Raw genomic sequence first — 17,667 nt, forward strand, 5'->3', positions numbered from 1 at the left:
CAGAGATTTCACAGCGGGGTTCTGTTGCTGCAGGAGGGGAACAGGCAGGTGAGATTGGGGCCGGTCCAGGAGCGGAAGTGCTCCCAGGTAAGATCTCGGTGCATGGTTCCCCCACAACCGGGGTGTCAGGAAGCCAGGTAGGTCTGCCTGAACCGGCGACTTGGTCAGGAACGGAGGAGGAGCAGGCACGACCCACGGTCGCAGCGGCTGTGGCCGCTGTCACCCGCAGTGGGAGTGCTGGAAGCCAAGGGGCCTCCCGGAGGTCCGATAGCTCTTCCCCTTCTGACCAAGTGGCAGCCGAGTCAGGTGGAGGCCAGGACACAGGTCCCGGGGTACTGACCGAAGATGTGACAGTCTCGTCGATTCTGGCCACATCTAGTCAGGGGTTTCAGGCAGCGTTAGAAGCTGACGACAGCCTGAAAGCTCTTAAGGAGCAGGCGGCACGGCCTCCCTCGGACTCGGACCCGGAGCGAGTGGTCTGGGACCAAGGACGGCTGTACCGGGCCACGGTCCAGCAGGGTTCACCGGAGGCGTGGCCCAGGGACCGACAGTTGGTGGTACCCTATCCGTTCCGGACGGAGTTGTTGCGGATCGCACATGAGATTCCGATGGCCGGACACCTAGGGATCGCTAAGACCAAGGCCAGGTTAAACCAGCATTTCTACTGGCCAAAAATGGGGGCCGATGTGGCTGCCTACTGCCGTTCGTGTGAAACCTGTCAGAGAGTGGGGAAGGCGGGGCCACGCCCCAAAGCCCCACTGGTATCTCTGCCAATCATCGATGAGCCTTTCAGGAGGGTGGCTGTGGATCTGGTCGGCCCGCTGGCCATCCCCAGCAGCTCCGGGAAACGCTTCATACTGACGGTAGTGGACTATGCCACCCGGTACCCAGAAGCAGTGGCCTTGTCGTCCATTCGGGCTGACAAGGTGGCCACCGCATTGCTGGAGATTTTCTCCCGAGTGGGTTTTCCCCAGGAAATGCTCACTGACCGGGGGACCCAATTCATGTCCCAGCTGATGGAGGCCCTCTGTAAGCAAGTCCAGGTGCGACATCTGGTGGCCAGCCCGTACCATCCACAGACTAATGGCCTGTGCGAGCGGTTCAATGGCACCTTAAAGCAGATGCTTAAGATGTTGGTCGACTCCCATGGGCGTGACTGGGAGCGGTATCTCCCACACCTGTTATTTGCTTACCGGGAGGTTCCACAGGCCTCAACAGGATTCTCACCGTTTGAGCTCCTGTACGGGCGACGTGTGCGGGGCCCCCTGGCTCTGGTGAAAGAGGCTTGGGAAGGGGATTTGGCCACCCCTGGAGTGTCGGTTATCGAGTATGTCATGCGCTTCCGGGACAAACTGCAGGCCTTGACGCAACTGGTACACGACAATATGGCTCAAGCCCAGGCCGATCAGAAGCGTTGGTACGACCAGAACGCTTGTGAGAGGACCTACCAAGTGGGTCAAAAGGTGTGGGTACTGGTCCCCGTACCACAGGACAAGCTTCAGGCAGCCTGGGAAGGCCCATACCTCGTGTACCAGCAGCTCAACCCTGTAACGTACCTGGTCACCCTGGACCCTGCCCGTGGAAGGCGGAAGCCCTTCCATGTGAACATGATGAAGGCACATCATGAGCGGGAGGCATGTGCGCTCCCCGTGTGCAACCTGCCCGAGGAGGGAGAAGCGGAAACCCTCTTGGATATGCTAGCCCAGGTTAGGGCAGGCGGATCCATTGAGGATGTGGAGGTTGGCCACCAGCTCTTGGAGGACCAACGGTCCCAGCTGTGGGCCACCCTACACCCCTTCCGGGGGTTGTTTACCAACCAGCCCGGAAGGACTGACTTGGCTGTCCATCACGTGGGCACTGGGGATCATCCCCCGATCCGGCGTTCAGCATATCGGGTCTCCCTGGAGGTGCAGCAACACATGCGCCAGGAGATTGACGAGATGCTGAAGCTGGGGGTGATCCAGGCATCCAACAGCGCTTGGGCCTCGCCTGTAGTCCTCGTCCCTAAGAAGGACCGAACCACTCGGTTCTGCGTGGACTACAGGGGGCTCAATGCGGTCACGGTCGCCGATGCGTACCCAATGCCACGCATCGATGACCTGCTCGATCAGTTGGCCGGGGCTCAGTACCTGACCATCATGGATCTGAGCCGGGGATATTGGCAGATCCCCCTGACTCGCAAGGCCAGGGAACGCTCTGCCTTTATTACCCCATTTGGACTGTACGAGTCCACGGTGATGCCATTCGGGATGAGGAATGCCCCTGCCACTTTCCAGCGGATGGTCAACACCCTGCTCAAGGGACTTGAAGGGTACGCGGCCGCGTACCTGGATGACATTGCCGTCTTCAGTCCCACCTGGGAGGACCACCTAGAGCATCTAGCACAGGTGCTCAGGCGGATCCACCGGGCAGGTTTGACCATCAAGCCGGGAAAGTGTCAGCTGGCCATGAGCGAGGTCCAGTACCTCGGTCACCGGGTAGGTGGGAGAACACTGAAGCCCGAGCCTGAGAAAGTGGAAGCCATCGCATCCTGGCCCACCCCCAGGACCAAGAAGCAGGTGATGTCCTTCTTGGGGACCGCTGGGTACTATAGGAGGTTTGTTCCATGCTATAGTAGCCTGGCAAAGCCCTTGACGGACCTCACCAAGAAGAAGCTGCCCTCTGCAGTCGATTGGACAATGGACTGCGAGACAGCCTTCCGGGCCCTAAAGGACGCCCTGTCCAGCCCGCCCGTGCTACAGGCAGCCGACTTCACGCGGCCGTTTGTAGTACAGACCGACGCCAGTGACTTCGGCCTCGGTGCGGTGCTCAGCCAGGTGGACTCTGCGAGCCAAGAGCACCCAGTCTTGTACCTGAGCAGGAAGCTGTTACCAAGGGAAGTTGCCTATTCCACGATGGAGAAGGAGTGCCTGGCCATAGTGTGGGCCCTGCAGCGTCTGCAACCCTATCTATACGGGCGCCACTTCATCGTGGAGACGGACCACAATCCCCTCAGCTGGTTGCACACCGTCTCTGGGACGAATGGGCGATTGTTGCGATGGAGCCTTGCGCTCCAGCAATACAACTTCACCATTCGCCACAAAAGGGGCCGTGACCACGGTAACGCAGACGGGCTGTCCCGACAAGGAGAGGTCGCGGACGGGCGCACGGGGGAACACCGGAGTGTGCTGCCCCCTAGCGCCCTCAAAAGGGGGGAGGTGTGAGGTAAATCCGGAGAGATGACGATAAATCATGATATTCAAGTATGTCAGGAAGCCCTCTCCTGGTGTCACCCCCCCTTTCCTTCACACAACTGGTTTAGCAACAAATTCCATGGCCATGTCCTGTGATATGGAAATTAGGTGGCTTTAGGACAATGGACACAGGATGACTCCCTGCCGTCACCCTGTAGTAGGAGCTGCTAGCTAGTTAGCAAGGCTATGGAAATAGCCAGACAGAACGACTCCAGTAAAAAATGGTTCATATCTCGCAAGCCATATTTCCGATAAATATGGCAACCATAAAAATGGTGTCTCCGCATGCGGACGATGCCGGCACACCCTTTTTATGGGAGCAGGACATTGGGAAATACCCCAGGCGTGATATCAGCCAATGGGGAACTGGCAGACAGGTCATGAGTCCCCTCGTTCTGTAGCTAAATTCATAACTGTCACAATGAGAGCATTGGCGTCCGCCTACGACGCTCCCAGGCAAAGTTATAGCCAAAATCCCCTTTGCTGGATAATTCTGATCCATGCAGGGGGAGTGGCAGTGCTTCCCTGTGAGGTCACTAAGGTAGGAGGGGACCTGGATTGCCCAGGTTGATAACCCTACTTCGGCCATTTTCCAGTGTTCTTTTGCTCGGGGGCCTGGTTGGGAAAGACCTGTGAGGGAGTTCCTGGAAACCTGGTCTACAGCGCCCCCCTGTGGCCAGACGCAACAAGGTAACTGCTGGAACTGTGTATGCCTGTTTGTAAACCATGCTTTATCTGTAACTGTACTCTGACATATGTATATTCTGTAGATTCCCTATTGTATATATTGTAGTTTCTAGTGTGCTTTAGGCTGATTAAATTATATAATTAATCTTGGGCTGTTCTGTTATCTCGATCTTGAATCCCACGTCTGTGTGTTCGGCTAATAGTTACCGTGAAGCGGTTGGTGGCAGCGAGTTTGTGCCAAGGATTATTGTGGGGAGGCCAGTGAGATTCGGGGAGGTTTTATATATTCCGCCCGCGGAGGTCGGGGGAATATATACCTTACTCTCACCGGGGACCCTTCAATAATCGGCATAAGTAGTATAGCGGCCTCCTTGCTTATTGTCGGGCAATTCCATAATTGGCCTGACTATAAGAGGGGCGCTAGAGAGCGCGTCACGTGCTCTGTCTGTCGGTCGGGAGGTATAAAGGAGGGGTGACCCCCACTTGTTACCCCCCGATTGTGACGTACTGGTAGCCAGCGCGGGGGATTTCTGAGTGACCCCCCCGGTGGTTTGTGACACATTATTATTATCATTATTATTATCATTATTATTATCATTATTATTATCATTATTATCATTATTATTATCATTATTATTATCATTATTATTATCATTATTATCATTATTATCATTATTATTATTATCATTATTATTATTATCATTATTATCATTATTATTATCATTATTATTATCATTATTATCATTATTATTATTATTATTATCATTATTATTATCATTATTATTATTATCATTATTATCATTATTATTATCATTATTATCATTATTATTATCATTATTATTATCATTATTATTATTATCATTATTATCATTATTATTATCATTATTATTATCATTATTATTATCATTATTATTATTATCATTATTATCATTATTATTATCATTATTATTATCATTATTATCATTATTATTATTTTTATCATTATTATTATTATTGTTATTATCATTATTATGATGATGATGTCCGGAGGTTGGGGGCGTGGTTACCCAAGGATGTTCGTAATTGGTTGTTGTAGGATTATTTATCTTTCAGGGGCGTGGTTACTTTTAGCCACGTGTTACAAGGAGGAGGTTCGATTAGTAACTTTAATAACTACTGGCCAATCAGAGTTGGGGGCGGAGTCAGTAATTAGAAAACTTTTATTTGCACCGGTGACTGAGCGGAGACCCCGAGCGGAGACCCCGGGGGCAGAGAGCGGAGACCCCGAGCGGAGACCCCGGGGGCAGAGAGCGGAGACCCCGAGCGGAGACCCCGGGGGCAGAGAGCGGAGACCCCGAGCGGAGACCCCGGGGGCAGAGAGCGGAGACCCCGAGCGGAGACCCCGGGGGCAGAGAGCGGAGACCCCGAGCGGAGACCCCGGGGGCAGAGAGCGGAGACCCTGAGCGGAGACCCCGGGGGCAGAGAGCGGAGACCCCGAGCGGAGACCCCGGGGGCAGAGAGCGGAGACCCCGAGCGGAGACCCCGGGGGCAGAGAGCGGAGACCCCGGGGGCAGAGAGCGGAGACCCCGGGGGCAGAGAGCGGATCTGGCTGCAGTTTCAATGGAGAAAATAAGAGGAAGAATAATCGTGTGATCGCGACCACAGAACGGAAGAGACAACACAGAGGACTGCAGAGGCTGAGAGGTCTCCACACTGCTGGGGAGGTTGTGTACTCGTGTAGAGGCTACCTGTTGTGGAGGCTGTAGAGGCTGCCTGTTGTGGAGGTTTTAGTCTCTTGTGGAGGCTGCCTGTTGTGGAGGCTGTAGAGGCTGCCTGTTGTGGAGGCTGTAGAGGCTGCCTGTTGTGGAGGCTGTAGTCTCCTGTAGAGGCTGCCTGTTGTGGAGGCTGTAGAGGCTGCCTGTTGTGGAGGCTGTAGAGGCTGCCTGTTGTGGAGGCTGTAGAGGCTGCCTGTTGTGGAGGCTGTAAAGGCTACCTGTTGTGGAGGTTGTAGAGGCTGCCTGTTGTGGAGGTTGTAGAGGCTGCCTGTTGTGGAGGTTGTAGAGGCTGCCTGTTGTGTAGGCTGTAGAGGCTGCCTGTTGTGTAGGCTGAAGAGGCTGCCTGTTGTGTAGGCTGAAGAGGCTGCCTGTTGTGTAGGCTGTAGAGGCTACCTGTTGTGGAGGCTGTAGAGGCTACCTGTTGTGGAGGCTGTAGAGGCTGCCTGTTGTGGAGGCTGTAGAGGCTGCCTGTTGTAGAGGCTGCCTGTTGTGGAGGCTGTAGAGGCTGCCTGTTGTGGAGGTTTTAGTCTCCTGTGGAGGCTGTAGAGGCTGCAAGTTGTGGAGGTTGTAGTCTCCTGTGGCTGTGGAGGTTGTAGTCTCCTGTGGCTGTGGAGGCTGCCAGTTGTGGAGGTTGTAGTCTCCTGTAGAGGCTACTTGTTGTGGAGGTTGTCATCGTCTCTTGAGCAGGGCGCCTCTTCATCTTGGGTAGGGCGCCTCTTCATCTTGGGTAGGGCGCCTCTTCGTCTTGGGTAGGGCGCCTCTTCGTCTTGGGTAGGGCGCCTCTTCGTCTTGGGTAGGGCGCCTCGTCGTCTTGGTTAGGGCGCCTCGTCGTCTTGGTTAGGGCGCCTCGTCGTCTTGGGTAGGGCGCCTCGTCGTCTTGGGTAGGGCGCCTCGTCGTCTTGGGTAGGGCGCCTCGTCGTCTTGGGTAGGGCGCCTCGTCGTCTTGGGTAGGGCGCCTCGTCGTCGTGGGTAGGGCGCCTCGTCGTCTTGGGTAGGGCGCCTCGTCGTCTTGGGTAGGGCGCCTCGTCGTCTTGGGTAGGGCGCCTCGTCGTCGTGGGTAGGGCGCCTCGTCGTCGTGGGTAGGGCGCCTCGTCGTCGTGGGTAGGGCGCCTCGACGTCTTGGGTAGGGCGCCTCGTCGTCTTGGGTAGGGCGCCTCGTCGTCTTGGGTAGGGCGCCTCGTCCTGGGTAGGGCGCCTCATCCTGCGTAGGCCGCCTTCTCCTGAAGAAGTCCCGGATTGTCGGTTCTGGTGCGTTCTCTGAGCAGTGATGGCCTCGTTGGGGCTCTCATGGGGAGATGTGCACCCTGGAGGTGATGGCTCGGAGAAGGTGTCCTCGGCGGAGCGGGTCTCCAATGGAGCGGGTGTGCCGTCGGCTCCGGTGACCAGGCTGTATCGCCGGCGCTGGCTCATGGTGCTGCTCTTCAGCTCCTACTCGCTGTGTAACGCCTTCCAGTGGCTGCAGTATGGCATAATCAGTAACATCTTCATCGGCTTCTATGGTGTCGGCAGCTTCGCCATTGACTGGCTCTCCATGGCCTACATGCTGGTGTACATCCCGCTTATATTCCCCGTGGCCTGGCTGCTGGACACTCGTGGCCTGCGCCTCATCGCACTGGTGGGATCAGGACTCAACTGCCTGGGCGCCTGGATAAAGACGGCCAGCGCCCGGCCGGACCTGTACGGCGTCACGCTCTTTGGCCAGTTAATATGTGCGGCGGCTCAAGTCTTCATCCTGGGAATGCCGGCACACATTGCGTCCGTGTGGTTCAGCTCCACCGAAGTCTCCACCGCCTGCTCTGTTGGCGTTTTTGGCAATCAGGTGCGTTCCTCTGGGGATGTAGTCCCTGCTGGGGGTAGTAGGCAGCAGGAGGGTGATAAAATGCCAGACAATGTAGGAGACTGCAAAAAGGTGCACCGCGTATTCTGTTCACCATGCTGCACCTTCCCACAGCTCTTCATTCTATCATCTGGCTGTGTTCTCTGTTCTCCAGCTCGGGGTGGCCGTGGGCTTCCTCTTACCCCCAGTTCTGGTTCCCAACATAGAAGATAAAGAGAAGCTATCACATCACATCGGCATCATGTTCTACGGGACCGCGGCAGCCGCCAGCCTGCTCTTCACCTTGGTAATATTTGGTGCGCATCATCCAAATCTGAACGTAAGGAAAAGAAGATACAGGACGGAGGTGTAGTGTAAAGGAACAGCAGACACGGGACAGGACGGAGGTGTAGTGTAAAGGAACAGCAGACACGGGGCAGGACGGAGGTGTAGTGTAAAGGAACAGCAGACACGGGGCAGGACGGAGGTATAGTGTAAAGGAACAGCAGACACGGGACAGGACGGAGGTGTAGTGTAAAGGAACAGCAGACACTGGGCAGGACGGAGGTATAGTGTAAAGGAACAGCAGACACGGGGCAGGACGGAGGTATAGTGTAAAGGAACAGCAGACACGGGACAGGACGGAGGTGTAGTGTAAAGGAACAGCAGACACTGGGCAGGACGGAGGTGTAGTGTAAAGGAACAGCAGACACGGGACAGGACGGAGGTGTAGTGTAAAGGAATAGCAGACACGGGACAGGACAGAGGTGTAGTGTAAAGGAACAGCAGACACGGGGCAGGACGGAGGTGTAGTGTAAAGGAACAGCAGACACTGGGCAGGACGGAGGTGTAGTGTAAAGGAATAGCAGACACTGGACAGGACGGAGGTGTAGTGTAAAGGAATAGCAGACACGGGGCAGGACGGAGGTGTAGTGTAAAGGAACAGCAGACACGGGACAGGACGGAGGTGTAGTGTAAAGGAACAGCAGACATGGGGCAGGACGGAGGTGTAGTGTAAAGGAACAGCAGACACGGGACAGGACGGAGGTGTAGTGTAAAGGAACAGCAGACACGGGGCAGGACGGAGGTGTAGTGTAAAGGAACAGCAGACACTGGGCAGGACGGAGGTGTAGTGTAAAGGAACAGCAGACACAGGACAGGACGGAGGTGTAGTGTAAAGGAACAGCAGACACTGGACAGGACGGAGGTGTAGTGTAAAGGAACAGCAGACACTGGGCAGGACGGAGGTGTAGTGTAAAGGAACAGCAGACACGGGACAGGACGGAGGTGTAGTGTAAAGGAATAGCAGACACGGGACAGGACGGAGGTGTAGTGTACAGGAATAACAGACACTGGGCAGGACAGAGGTGTAGTGTAAAGGAACAGCAGACACGGGGCAGGACGGAGGTGTAGTGTAAAGGAATAGCAGACACGGGACAGGACGGAGGTGTAGTGTAAAGGAATAGCAGACACGGGACAGGACGGAGGTGTAGGGTAAAGGAATAGCAGACACGGGACAGGACGGAGGTGTAGTGTAAAGGAATAGCAGACACTGGACAGGACGGAGGTGTAGTGTAAAGGAACAGCAGACACTGGGCAGGACGGAGGTGTAGTGTAAAGGAACAGCAGACACGGGACAGGACGAAGGTGTAGTGTAAAGGAACAGCAGACACGGGACAGGACGGAGGTGTAGTGTACAGGAATAACAGACACTGGGCAGGACGGAGGTGTAGTGTAAAGGAACAGCAGACACTGGGCAGGACGAAGGTGTAGTGTAAAGGAACAGCAGACACGGGGCAGGACGGAGGTGTAGTGTAAAGGAATAGCAGACACGGGACAGGACGGAGGTGTAGTGTAAAGGAATAGCAGACACGGGACAGGACGGAGGTGTAGTGTAAAGGAACAGCAGACACTGGGCAGGACGGAGGTATAGTGTAAAGGAACAGCAGACACTGGGCAGGACGGAGGTGTAGTGTAAAGGAACAGCAGACACGGGGCAGGACGGAGGTGTAGTGTAAAGGAATAGCAGACACGGGACAGGACGGAGGTGTAGTGTAAAGGAATAGCAGACACTGGACAGGACGGAGGTGTAGTGTAAAGGAACAGCAGACAATGGGAAGGACGGAAGTGTAGTGTAAAGGAATAGCAGATACGGGACAGGATGGAGGTGTAGTGTACAGGAATAGCGGATATGAAGCAGGACGGAGGTGTGGTGTATAGGAATAGCAGATACGGGGCAGGACGGAGGTGCGGTGTACAGGAATAGCAGATATGAAGCAGGATGGAGGTGGGGTGTACAGGAATAACAGATGCAGGGCAGGATGGAGGTGTGTACAGGAATAGCAGATACGGGGCAGGACGGAGGTGTGGTGTACAGGAACAGCAGATATGGGGCAGGATGAAGGTGTGGTGTACAGGAATAGCAGATATGAAGCAGGACGAATGTGTGGTGTACAGGAATAGCCGATACGGGGCAGGACGGAGGTGTGGTGTACAGGAACAGCAGATATGGGGCAGGATGAAGGTGTGGTGTACAGGAATAGCAGATATGAAGCAGAACGGAGGTGTGGTGTACAGGAATAGCCGATACGGGGCAGAACGGAGGTGTGGTGTACAGGAATAGCAGATACGGGACAGGACGGAGGTTTGGTGTACAGGAATAGCAGATATGAAGCAGGATGGAGGTGTAGTGTACAGGAATAGCAGATATGGGGCAGGACGGAAGACTGGTGTACAGTAACAGCAGATACGGGACAGGATGGAAGTGTGTACAGGAATAGCAGATATGAAGCAGGATGGAGGTGTAGTGTACAGGAATAGCAGATATGGGGCAGGAAGGAGGTGTAGTGGGAGGTGTGGTGTACAGGAATAGCAGATACGGGACAGGATGGAGGTGTGGTGTACAGGAACAGCAGATACGGGGCAGGACGGAGGTGTGGTGTACAGGAACAGCAGATACGGGACAGGATGGAGGTGTGTGCAGGAATAGCAGATACGGGGGAGGATGGTGTACAAGAATAGCAGATACGGGCAGGACGGAGCTGTGGTGTACAGGAATAGCAGATACGGGGCAGGAAGGAGGTGTAGTGGGAGGTGTGGTGTACAGGAACAGCAGATACGGGGCAGGACGGAGGTGTGGTGTACAGGAACAGCAGATACGGGACAGGATGGAGGTGTGTGCAGGAATAGCAAATACGGGGGAGGATGGTGTACAAGAATAGCAGATATGGGGCAGGACGGAGGTGTGGTGTACAGGAATAGCAGATACGGGGCAGGATGGAGGTCTAGTGGGAGGTGTGGTGTACAAGAATAGCAGAAATGAAGCAGGACGTAGGTGTGGTGTACAGGAATAGCAGATACGGGGCAAGATGGAGGTGTAGTGTACAGGAATAGCAGATACGGGACAGGACGGAGGTGTGGTGTACAGGAATAGCAGATACGGGACAGGATGGAGGTGTGGTTTACAGGAATAGCAGATACAGGGCAGGATGGAGGTGTGTGTACAGGAACAGTAGATACGGGACAGGATGGAAGTGTGGTGTACAGGAATTGCAGATATGAAGCAGGACGGAGGTGTGGTGTACAGGAATAGCGGATACGGGACAGGATGGAGGTGTAGTGTACAGGAATAGCAGATATGAAGCAGGCTAAAGGTGTGGTGTACAGGAATAGCAGATACTGGGCAGGACGGAGGTGTGGTGTACAGGAACAGCAGATACGGGGCAGGATGGAGGTGTGGTGTACAGGAACAGCAGATACGGGGCAGGATGGACGTGTGGTGAACAGGAATAGCAGATACGGGCAAGATGGAGGTCTAGTGTGAGGTGTAATGTATAGGAATAGCAGATATGATGCAGGACGGAGGTGGGGTGTACAGGAATAGAAAATACAGGGCAGGATGGAGGTGTAGTGGGAGGTGTGGTGTACAGGAATAGCAGATATGAGGCAGGATGGAGGTGTAGTGTACAGGAATAGCGGATACAGGGCAGTATGGAGGTGTGGTGTACAGGAATAGCAGATACGGGCAGGATGGATGTCTAGTGTGAGGTGTAGTGTATAGGAATAGCAGATATGATGCAGGACGGAGGTGGGGTGTACAGGAATAGCAGATACGGGGCAGGATGGAGGTGTAGTGTACAGGAATAGCAGATATGAGGCAGGATGGAAGTGTGGTGTACAGGAATAGCGGATACGGGGCAGGATGGAGGTGTGGTGTACAGGAATAGCAGATATGAAGCAGGACGGAGGTGTAGTGTACAGGAACAGCAAATACAGGGCAGGACGGAGGTGTGGTGAACAGGAACAGCAGAGACTGGGCAGGACCGAGGTGTAGTGTACAGGAATAGCAGATATGAAGCAGGATGGAGGTGGCGTCTACAGGAATAGCAGATACGGGGCAGGATGGAGGTGTAGTGGGAGGTGTAGTGTACAGGAATAGCGGATATGAAGCAGGACGGAGATGTGGTGTACAGGAATAGCAGATATGAAGCAGGATGGAGGTGTGGTGTACAGGAACAGCAGATACGTGGCAGGACGGAGGTGTAGTGTATAGGAACAGCAGATACGTGGCAGGACGGAGGTGTAGTGTACAGGAATAGCAGATACGGGACAGATTGGAGGTGTAGTGTACAGGAACAACAGACACTGGGCAGGACGGAGGTGTAGTGTACAGGAACAGCAGACACTGGGCAGGACGGAGGTGTAGTGTAAAGGAACAGCAGATACGGGGCAGGACGGAGGTGTAGTGTACAGGAACAGCAGATACGGGACAGGACGGAGGTGTAGTGTACAGGAACAGCAGATACGGGACAGATTGGAGGTGTAGTGTACAGGAACAGCAGACACTGGGCAGGATGGAGGTGTAGTGTACAGGAACAGCAGACACTGGACAGGACGGAGGTGTAGTGTACAGGAACAGCAGATATGGGGCAGGATGGAGGGGTAGTGTACAGGAATAGCAGATACGGGGCAGGACGGAGGTGTACTGTACAGGAACAGCAGATACGTGGCAGGACGGAGGTGTAGTGTACAGGAATAGCAGATACGGGACAGATTGGAGGTGTAGTGTACAGGAATAGCGGATATGAAGCAGGACGGAGATGTGGTGTACAGGAATAGCAGATACGGGGCAGGATGGAGGTGTGGTGTACAAGAACAGCAGATATGAAGCAGGATGGAGGTGTGGTGTACAGGAACAGCAGATACGTGGCAGGACGGAGGTGTAGTGTATAGTAACAGCAGATACGTGGCAGGACGGAGGTGTAGTGTACAGGAATAGCAGATACGGGACAGATTGGAGGTGTAGTGTACAGGAACAACAGACACTGGGCAGGACGGAGGTGTAGTGTACAGGAACAGCAGACACTGGGCAGGACGGAGGTGTAGTGTAAAGGAACAGCAGATACGGGGCAGGACGGAGGTGTAGTGTACAGGAACAGCAGATACGGGACAGGACGGAGGTGTAGTGTACAGGAACAGCAGATACGGGACAGATTGGAGGTGTAGTGTACAGGAACAGCAGACACTGGGCAGGATGGAGGTGTAGTGTACAGGAACAGCAGACACTGGACAGGACGGAGGTGTAGTGTACAGGAACAGCAGATATGGGGCAGGATGGAGGGGTAGTGTACAGGAATAGCAGATACGGGGCAGGACGGAGGTGTACTGTACAGGAACAGCAGATACGGGGCAGGACGTAGGTGTAGTGTACAGGAACAGCAGATACGGGACAGGATGGAGGTGTAGTGTACAGGAACAGCAGACACTGGGCAGGATGGAGGTGTAGTGTACATGAACAGCAGATGCGGGACAGATTGGAGGTGTAGTGTACAGGAACAGCAGATACGGGGCAGGATTGAGGTGTAGTGTACAGGAACAGCAGATACGGGGCAGGATTGAGGTGTAGTGTACAGGAACAGCAGATACGGGGCAGGATGGAGGTGTAGGGAATTTGTTGGTGAGGAGCTGCTTTGTGTGTATATAACTGGTGTAGGAATTGTCATTTCCCCACTTTTACTTCTCGGTGTTGGTTTCAGTGTTTCAGGACCGCCCGCCGCTGCCCCCCACCTTAGCTCAGGCCGTGCACCATTCCTCCTCTTCTGCCGGTGATCAGTATTCGTATAAACTTTCCATTCTACGGCTCCTGAAGAACCCTAACTTCATTCTCCTGGTTTTGTCATACGGTGAGTCTTTGGGGCTTCAGATCATGGTGGCTTTTGGTGTCCTCAGTGGGTTGAGGCTTTGGGTCTCTTGGTCGCCCTTTGCCTCCAGCAGGGGGGTTATCATTGATTTTACTCTGACCTTTTTCTTGAATTTAGGACTTAACACCGGTGCCTTTTATTCTATCTCAACCCTTCTGAACCGCATGGTGATGGAGTTTTACCCAGTGAGTGGATTGTGGCACTTTGGTGCTCGGCACGGTTGGCTCGGCGCGGTTCGCTCGGCGCGGTTCACTCTGCATTCACTGATTGCTCTTCTGCACAGAATGAAGAAGTGAACGCCGGCCGCATTGGGCTGACTATTACCCTAGCGGGAATGTGCGGAGCGCTGGTTACTGGATTCTGGCTGGATAGGACAAAAACCTACAAGTATGTGTGAAGAATATGGGGGCATGGGCGAATGAAAATGGGGGGAACAAATGTGAGCATGGGGGGTGCGTGGGATGAAAATGGGGGGGACAAGTGTCAGCATGGGGGGTGCGTGGGATAAAAATGGGGGGGACAAGTGTCAGTATAGGAGGTGAGAGTGAAGAAAATGGGGAGGGTCAACTGTGAGCATGGGGGGTGAAGAAAATGGGGGGGACAACTGTGAACATGGGGAGGGCGCGTGAGATGAAAATGGGGGCTCATAAGTGTAACCAGGGCAAAGGCTATGTGTGAGGAAGGAGTGTTTGGTGGTCGCCCTCTGTCTCTCAGGCTTTCTCTTGCAGACAGACCACCCTGGGGGTGTACATCTTCTCACTAGTGGGGATGCTGGTGTTTACCTTCACCTTGGACCTGGGATACCTGTGGCTGGTCTTCATTACGGCGGGGTGTTTGGGGTGAGTCTTTGCAGTGTGCGCCCCTCATGCAGCGGGTGCTTTTCATGTTTTATGTAACGTTGAGGGTTACATAGATAATGGTGGTCTCCTCCTCCCAGGTTCTTCATGACGGGGTATCTTCCACTTGGCTTTGAGTTTGCAGCAGAATTAACTCATCCAGAATCGGAGGGAACGTCATCGGGACTTCTGAATGTGTCCGCTCAGGTACTTATACAAGGGGGAGGGGCCAGAATGCCATACATCACTTGCTTCTTTGTTGTATGTTTGTTTTTTTACGGATCACGGTAATTACAATTCCTGAGAGGAATCGGCCCAAACATTGGAGCGGAAGCCAAGAGCAGAAAGTAAAAGGGAAACTTCCCTCCTTCAATGTGGTGTCCTGTCTCTGGGACGGAGGATCCTTGGCGGTATGCTGGAGCAGCCTTGATTCAAAGTGGGCACATAGTGTCCTACAGCGGTGTCTAGTAAGAATCGCTCTGGATACAGTAGCCCAGCTGGGAGCCGAAATATTATTGTCAGCTTAGAGAACTCTCAATTTCATGACTCCAGTAACTACTGGGACATGTTTGACATTCGGGCAGCAATCTCGGAGTTAATTTTTAACCTGCTGCCTTGTGCACGGTCTGCCTCCTCAGGGCTGGGTTTCCTCCCTCCGCCTTTTCCTCAGGGCTGGGTTTCCTCCCTCCGCCTTTTCCTCAGGGCTGGGTTTCCTCCCTCCGCCTTTTCCTCAGGGCTGGGTTTCCTCCCTCCGCCTTTTCCTCAGGGCTGGGTTTCCTCCCTCCGCCTTTTCCTCAGGGCTGGGTTTCCTCCCTCCGCCTTTTCCTCAGGGCTGGGTTTCCTCCCTCCGCCTTTTCCTCAGGGCTGGGTTTCCTCCCTCCGCCTTTTCCTCAGGGCTGGGTTTCCTCCCTCCGCCTTTTCCTCAGGGCTGGGTTTCCTCCCTCCGCCTTTTCCTCAGGGCTGGGTTTCCTCCCTCTGCCTTTTCCTCAGGGCTGGGTTTCCTCCCTCCGCCTTTTGCTCAGGGCTGGGTTTCCTCCCTCCGCCTTTTCCTCAGGGCTGGGTTTCCTCCCTCCGCCTTTTCCTCAGGGCTGGGTTTCCTCCCTCCGCCTTTTCCTCAGGGCTGGGTTTCCTCCCTCCGCCTTTTCCTCAGGGCTGGGTTTCCTCCCTCCGCCTTTTCCTCAGGGCTGGGTTTCCTCCCTCCGCCTTTTCCTCACGGCTGGGTTTCCTCCCTCCGCCTTTTCCTCAGGGCTGGGTTTCCTCCCTCCGCCTTTTCCTCAGGGCTGGGTTTCCTCCCTCCGCCTTTTCCTCAGGGCCGGGTTTCCTCCCTCCGCCTTTTCCTCAGGGCTGGGTTTCCTCCCTCCGCCTTTTCCTCAGGGCTGGGTTTCCTCCCTCCGCCTTTTCCTCAGGGCTGGGTTTCCTCCCTCTGCCTTTTCCTCAGGGCTGGGTTTCCTCCCTCTGCCTTTTCCTCAGGGCTGGGTTTCCTCCCTCTGCCTTTTCCTCAGGGCTGGGTTTCCTCCCTCCGCCTTTTCCTCAGGGCTGGGTTTCCTCCCTCCGCCTTTTCCTCAGGGCTGGGTTTCCTCCCTCCGCCTTTTCCTCAGGGCTGGGTTTCCTCCCTCCGCCTTTTCCTCAGGGCTGGGTTTCCTCCCTCCGCCTTTTCCTCAGGGCTGGGTTTCCTCCCTCTGCCTTTTCCTCAGGGCTGGGTTTCCTCCCTCCGCCTTTTCCTCAGGGCTGGGTTTCCTCCCTCCGCCTTTTCCTCAGGGCTGGGTTTCCTCCCTCCGCCTTTTCCTCAGGGCTGGGTTTCCTCCCTCCGCCTTTTCCTCAGGGCTGGGTTTCCTCCCTCCGCCTTTTCCTCAGGGCTGGGTTTCCTCCCTCCGCCTTTTCCTCAGGGCTGGGTTTCCTCCCTCTGCCTTTTCCTCAGGGCTGGGTTTCCTCCCTCCGCCTTTTCCTCAGGGCTGGGTTTCCTCCCTCCGCCTTTTCCTCAGGGCTGGGTTTCCTCCCTCCGCCTTTTCCTCAGGGCTGGGTTTCCTCCCTCCGCCTTTTCCTCAGGGCTGGGTTTCCTCCCTCCGCCTTTTCCTCAGGGCTGGGTTTCCTCCCTCCGCCTTTTCCTCAGGGCTGGGTTTCCTCCCTCCGCCTTTTCCTCAGGGCTGGGTTTCCTCCCTCTGCCTTTTCCTCAGGGCTGGGTTTCCTCCCTCCGCCTTTTCCTCAGGGCTGGGTTTCCTCCCTCTGCCTTTTCCTCAGGGCTGGGTTTCCTCCCTCCGTCTTTTCCTCAGGGCTGGGTTTCCTCCCTCCGCCTTTTCCTCAGGGCTGGGTTTCCTCCCTCCGCCTTTTCCTCAGGGCTGGGTTTCCTCCCTCCGCCTTTTCCTCAGGGCTGGGTTTCCTCCCTCCGCCTTTTCCTCAGGGCTGGGTTTCCTCCCTCTGCCTTTTCCTCAGGGCTGGGTTTCCTCCCTCCGCCTTTTCCTCAGGGCTGGGTTTCCTCCCTCTGCCTTTTCCTCAGGGCTGGGTTTCCTCCCTCCGTCTTTTCCTCAGGGCTGGGTTTCCTCCCTCCGCCTTTTCCTCAGGGCTGGGTTTCCTCCCTCCGCCTTTTCCTCAGGGCTGGGTTTCCTCCCTCTGCCTTTTCCTCAGGGCTGGGTTTCCTCCCTCCGTCTTTTCCTCAGGGCTGGGTTTCCTCCCTCCGCCTTTTCCTCAGGGCTGGGTTTCCTCCCTCCGCCTTTTCCTCAGGGCTGGGTTTCCTCCCTCTGCCTTTTCCTCAGGGCTGGGTTTCCTCCCTCCGTCTTTTCCTCAGGGCTGGGTTTCCTCCCTCCGCCTTTTCCTCAGGGCTGGGTTTCCTCCCTCCGCCTTTTCCTCAGGGCTGGGTTTCCTCCCTCTGCCTTTTCCTCAGGGCTGGGTTTCCTCCCTCCGCCTTTTCCTCAGGGCTGGGTTTCCTCCCTCCGCCTTTTCCTCAGGGCTGGGTTTCCTCCCTCTGCCTTTTCCTCAGGGCTGGGTTTCCTCCCTCCGCCTTTTCCTCAGGGCTGGGTTTCCTCCCTCCGCCTTTTCCTCAGGGCTGGGTTTCCTCCCTCCGCCTTTTCCTCAGGGCTGGGTTTCCTCCCTCCGCCTTTTCCTCAGGGCTGGGTTTCCTCCCTCCGCCTTTTCCTCAGGGCTGGG

The 17,667-nt window shown here is 55.1% G+C and overlaps 1 protein-coding gene across 1 annotated transcript in view; it reads left to right on the forward strand.

Annotated features, from left to right (window-relative positions):
- The first annotated feature begins 5,113 nt into the window (after positions 1-5,113).
- The window catches only part of FLVCR2 (FLVCR choline and putative heme transporter 2), a 44,864-nt gene continuing 32,310 nt past the window's right edge, over positions 5,114-17,667 (forward strand). The window contains 7 exon segments of the mRNA XM_075330068.1: positions 5,114-7,493; positions 7,666-7,807; positions 13,526-13,672; positions 13,808-13,875; positions 13,974-14,077; positions 14,419-14,529; positions 14,628-14,733. Of these exon segments, the coding sequence (XP_075186183.1) occupies positions 6,942-7,493; positions 7,666-7,807; positions 13,526-13,672; positions 13,808-13,875; positions 13,974-14,077; positions 14,419-14,529; positions 14,628-14,733 (1,230 nt within the window). The 5' untranslated portion in view covers positions 5,114-6,941.

The sequence above is a fragment of the Anomaloglossus baeobatrachus genome, chromosome 12 (assembly GCF_048569485.1).
Source record: "Anomaloglossus baeobatrachus isolate aAnoBae1 chromosome 12, aAnoBae1.hap1, whole genome shotgun sequence".
In the NCBI taxonomy this organism is placed as follows: Eukaryota; Metazoa; Chordata; class Amphibia; order Anura; family Aromobatidae; genus Anomaloglossus; species Anomaloglossus baeobatrachus.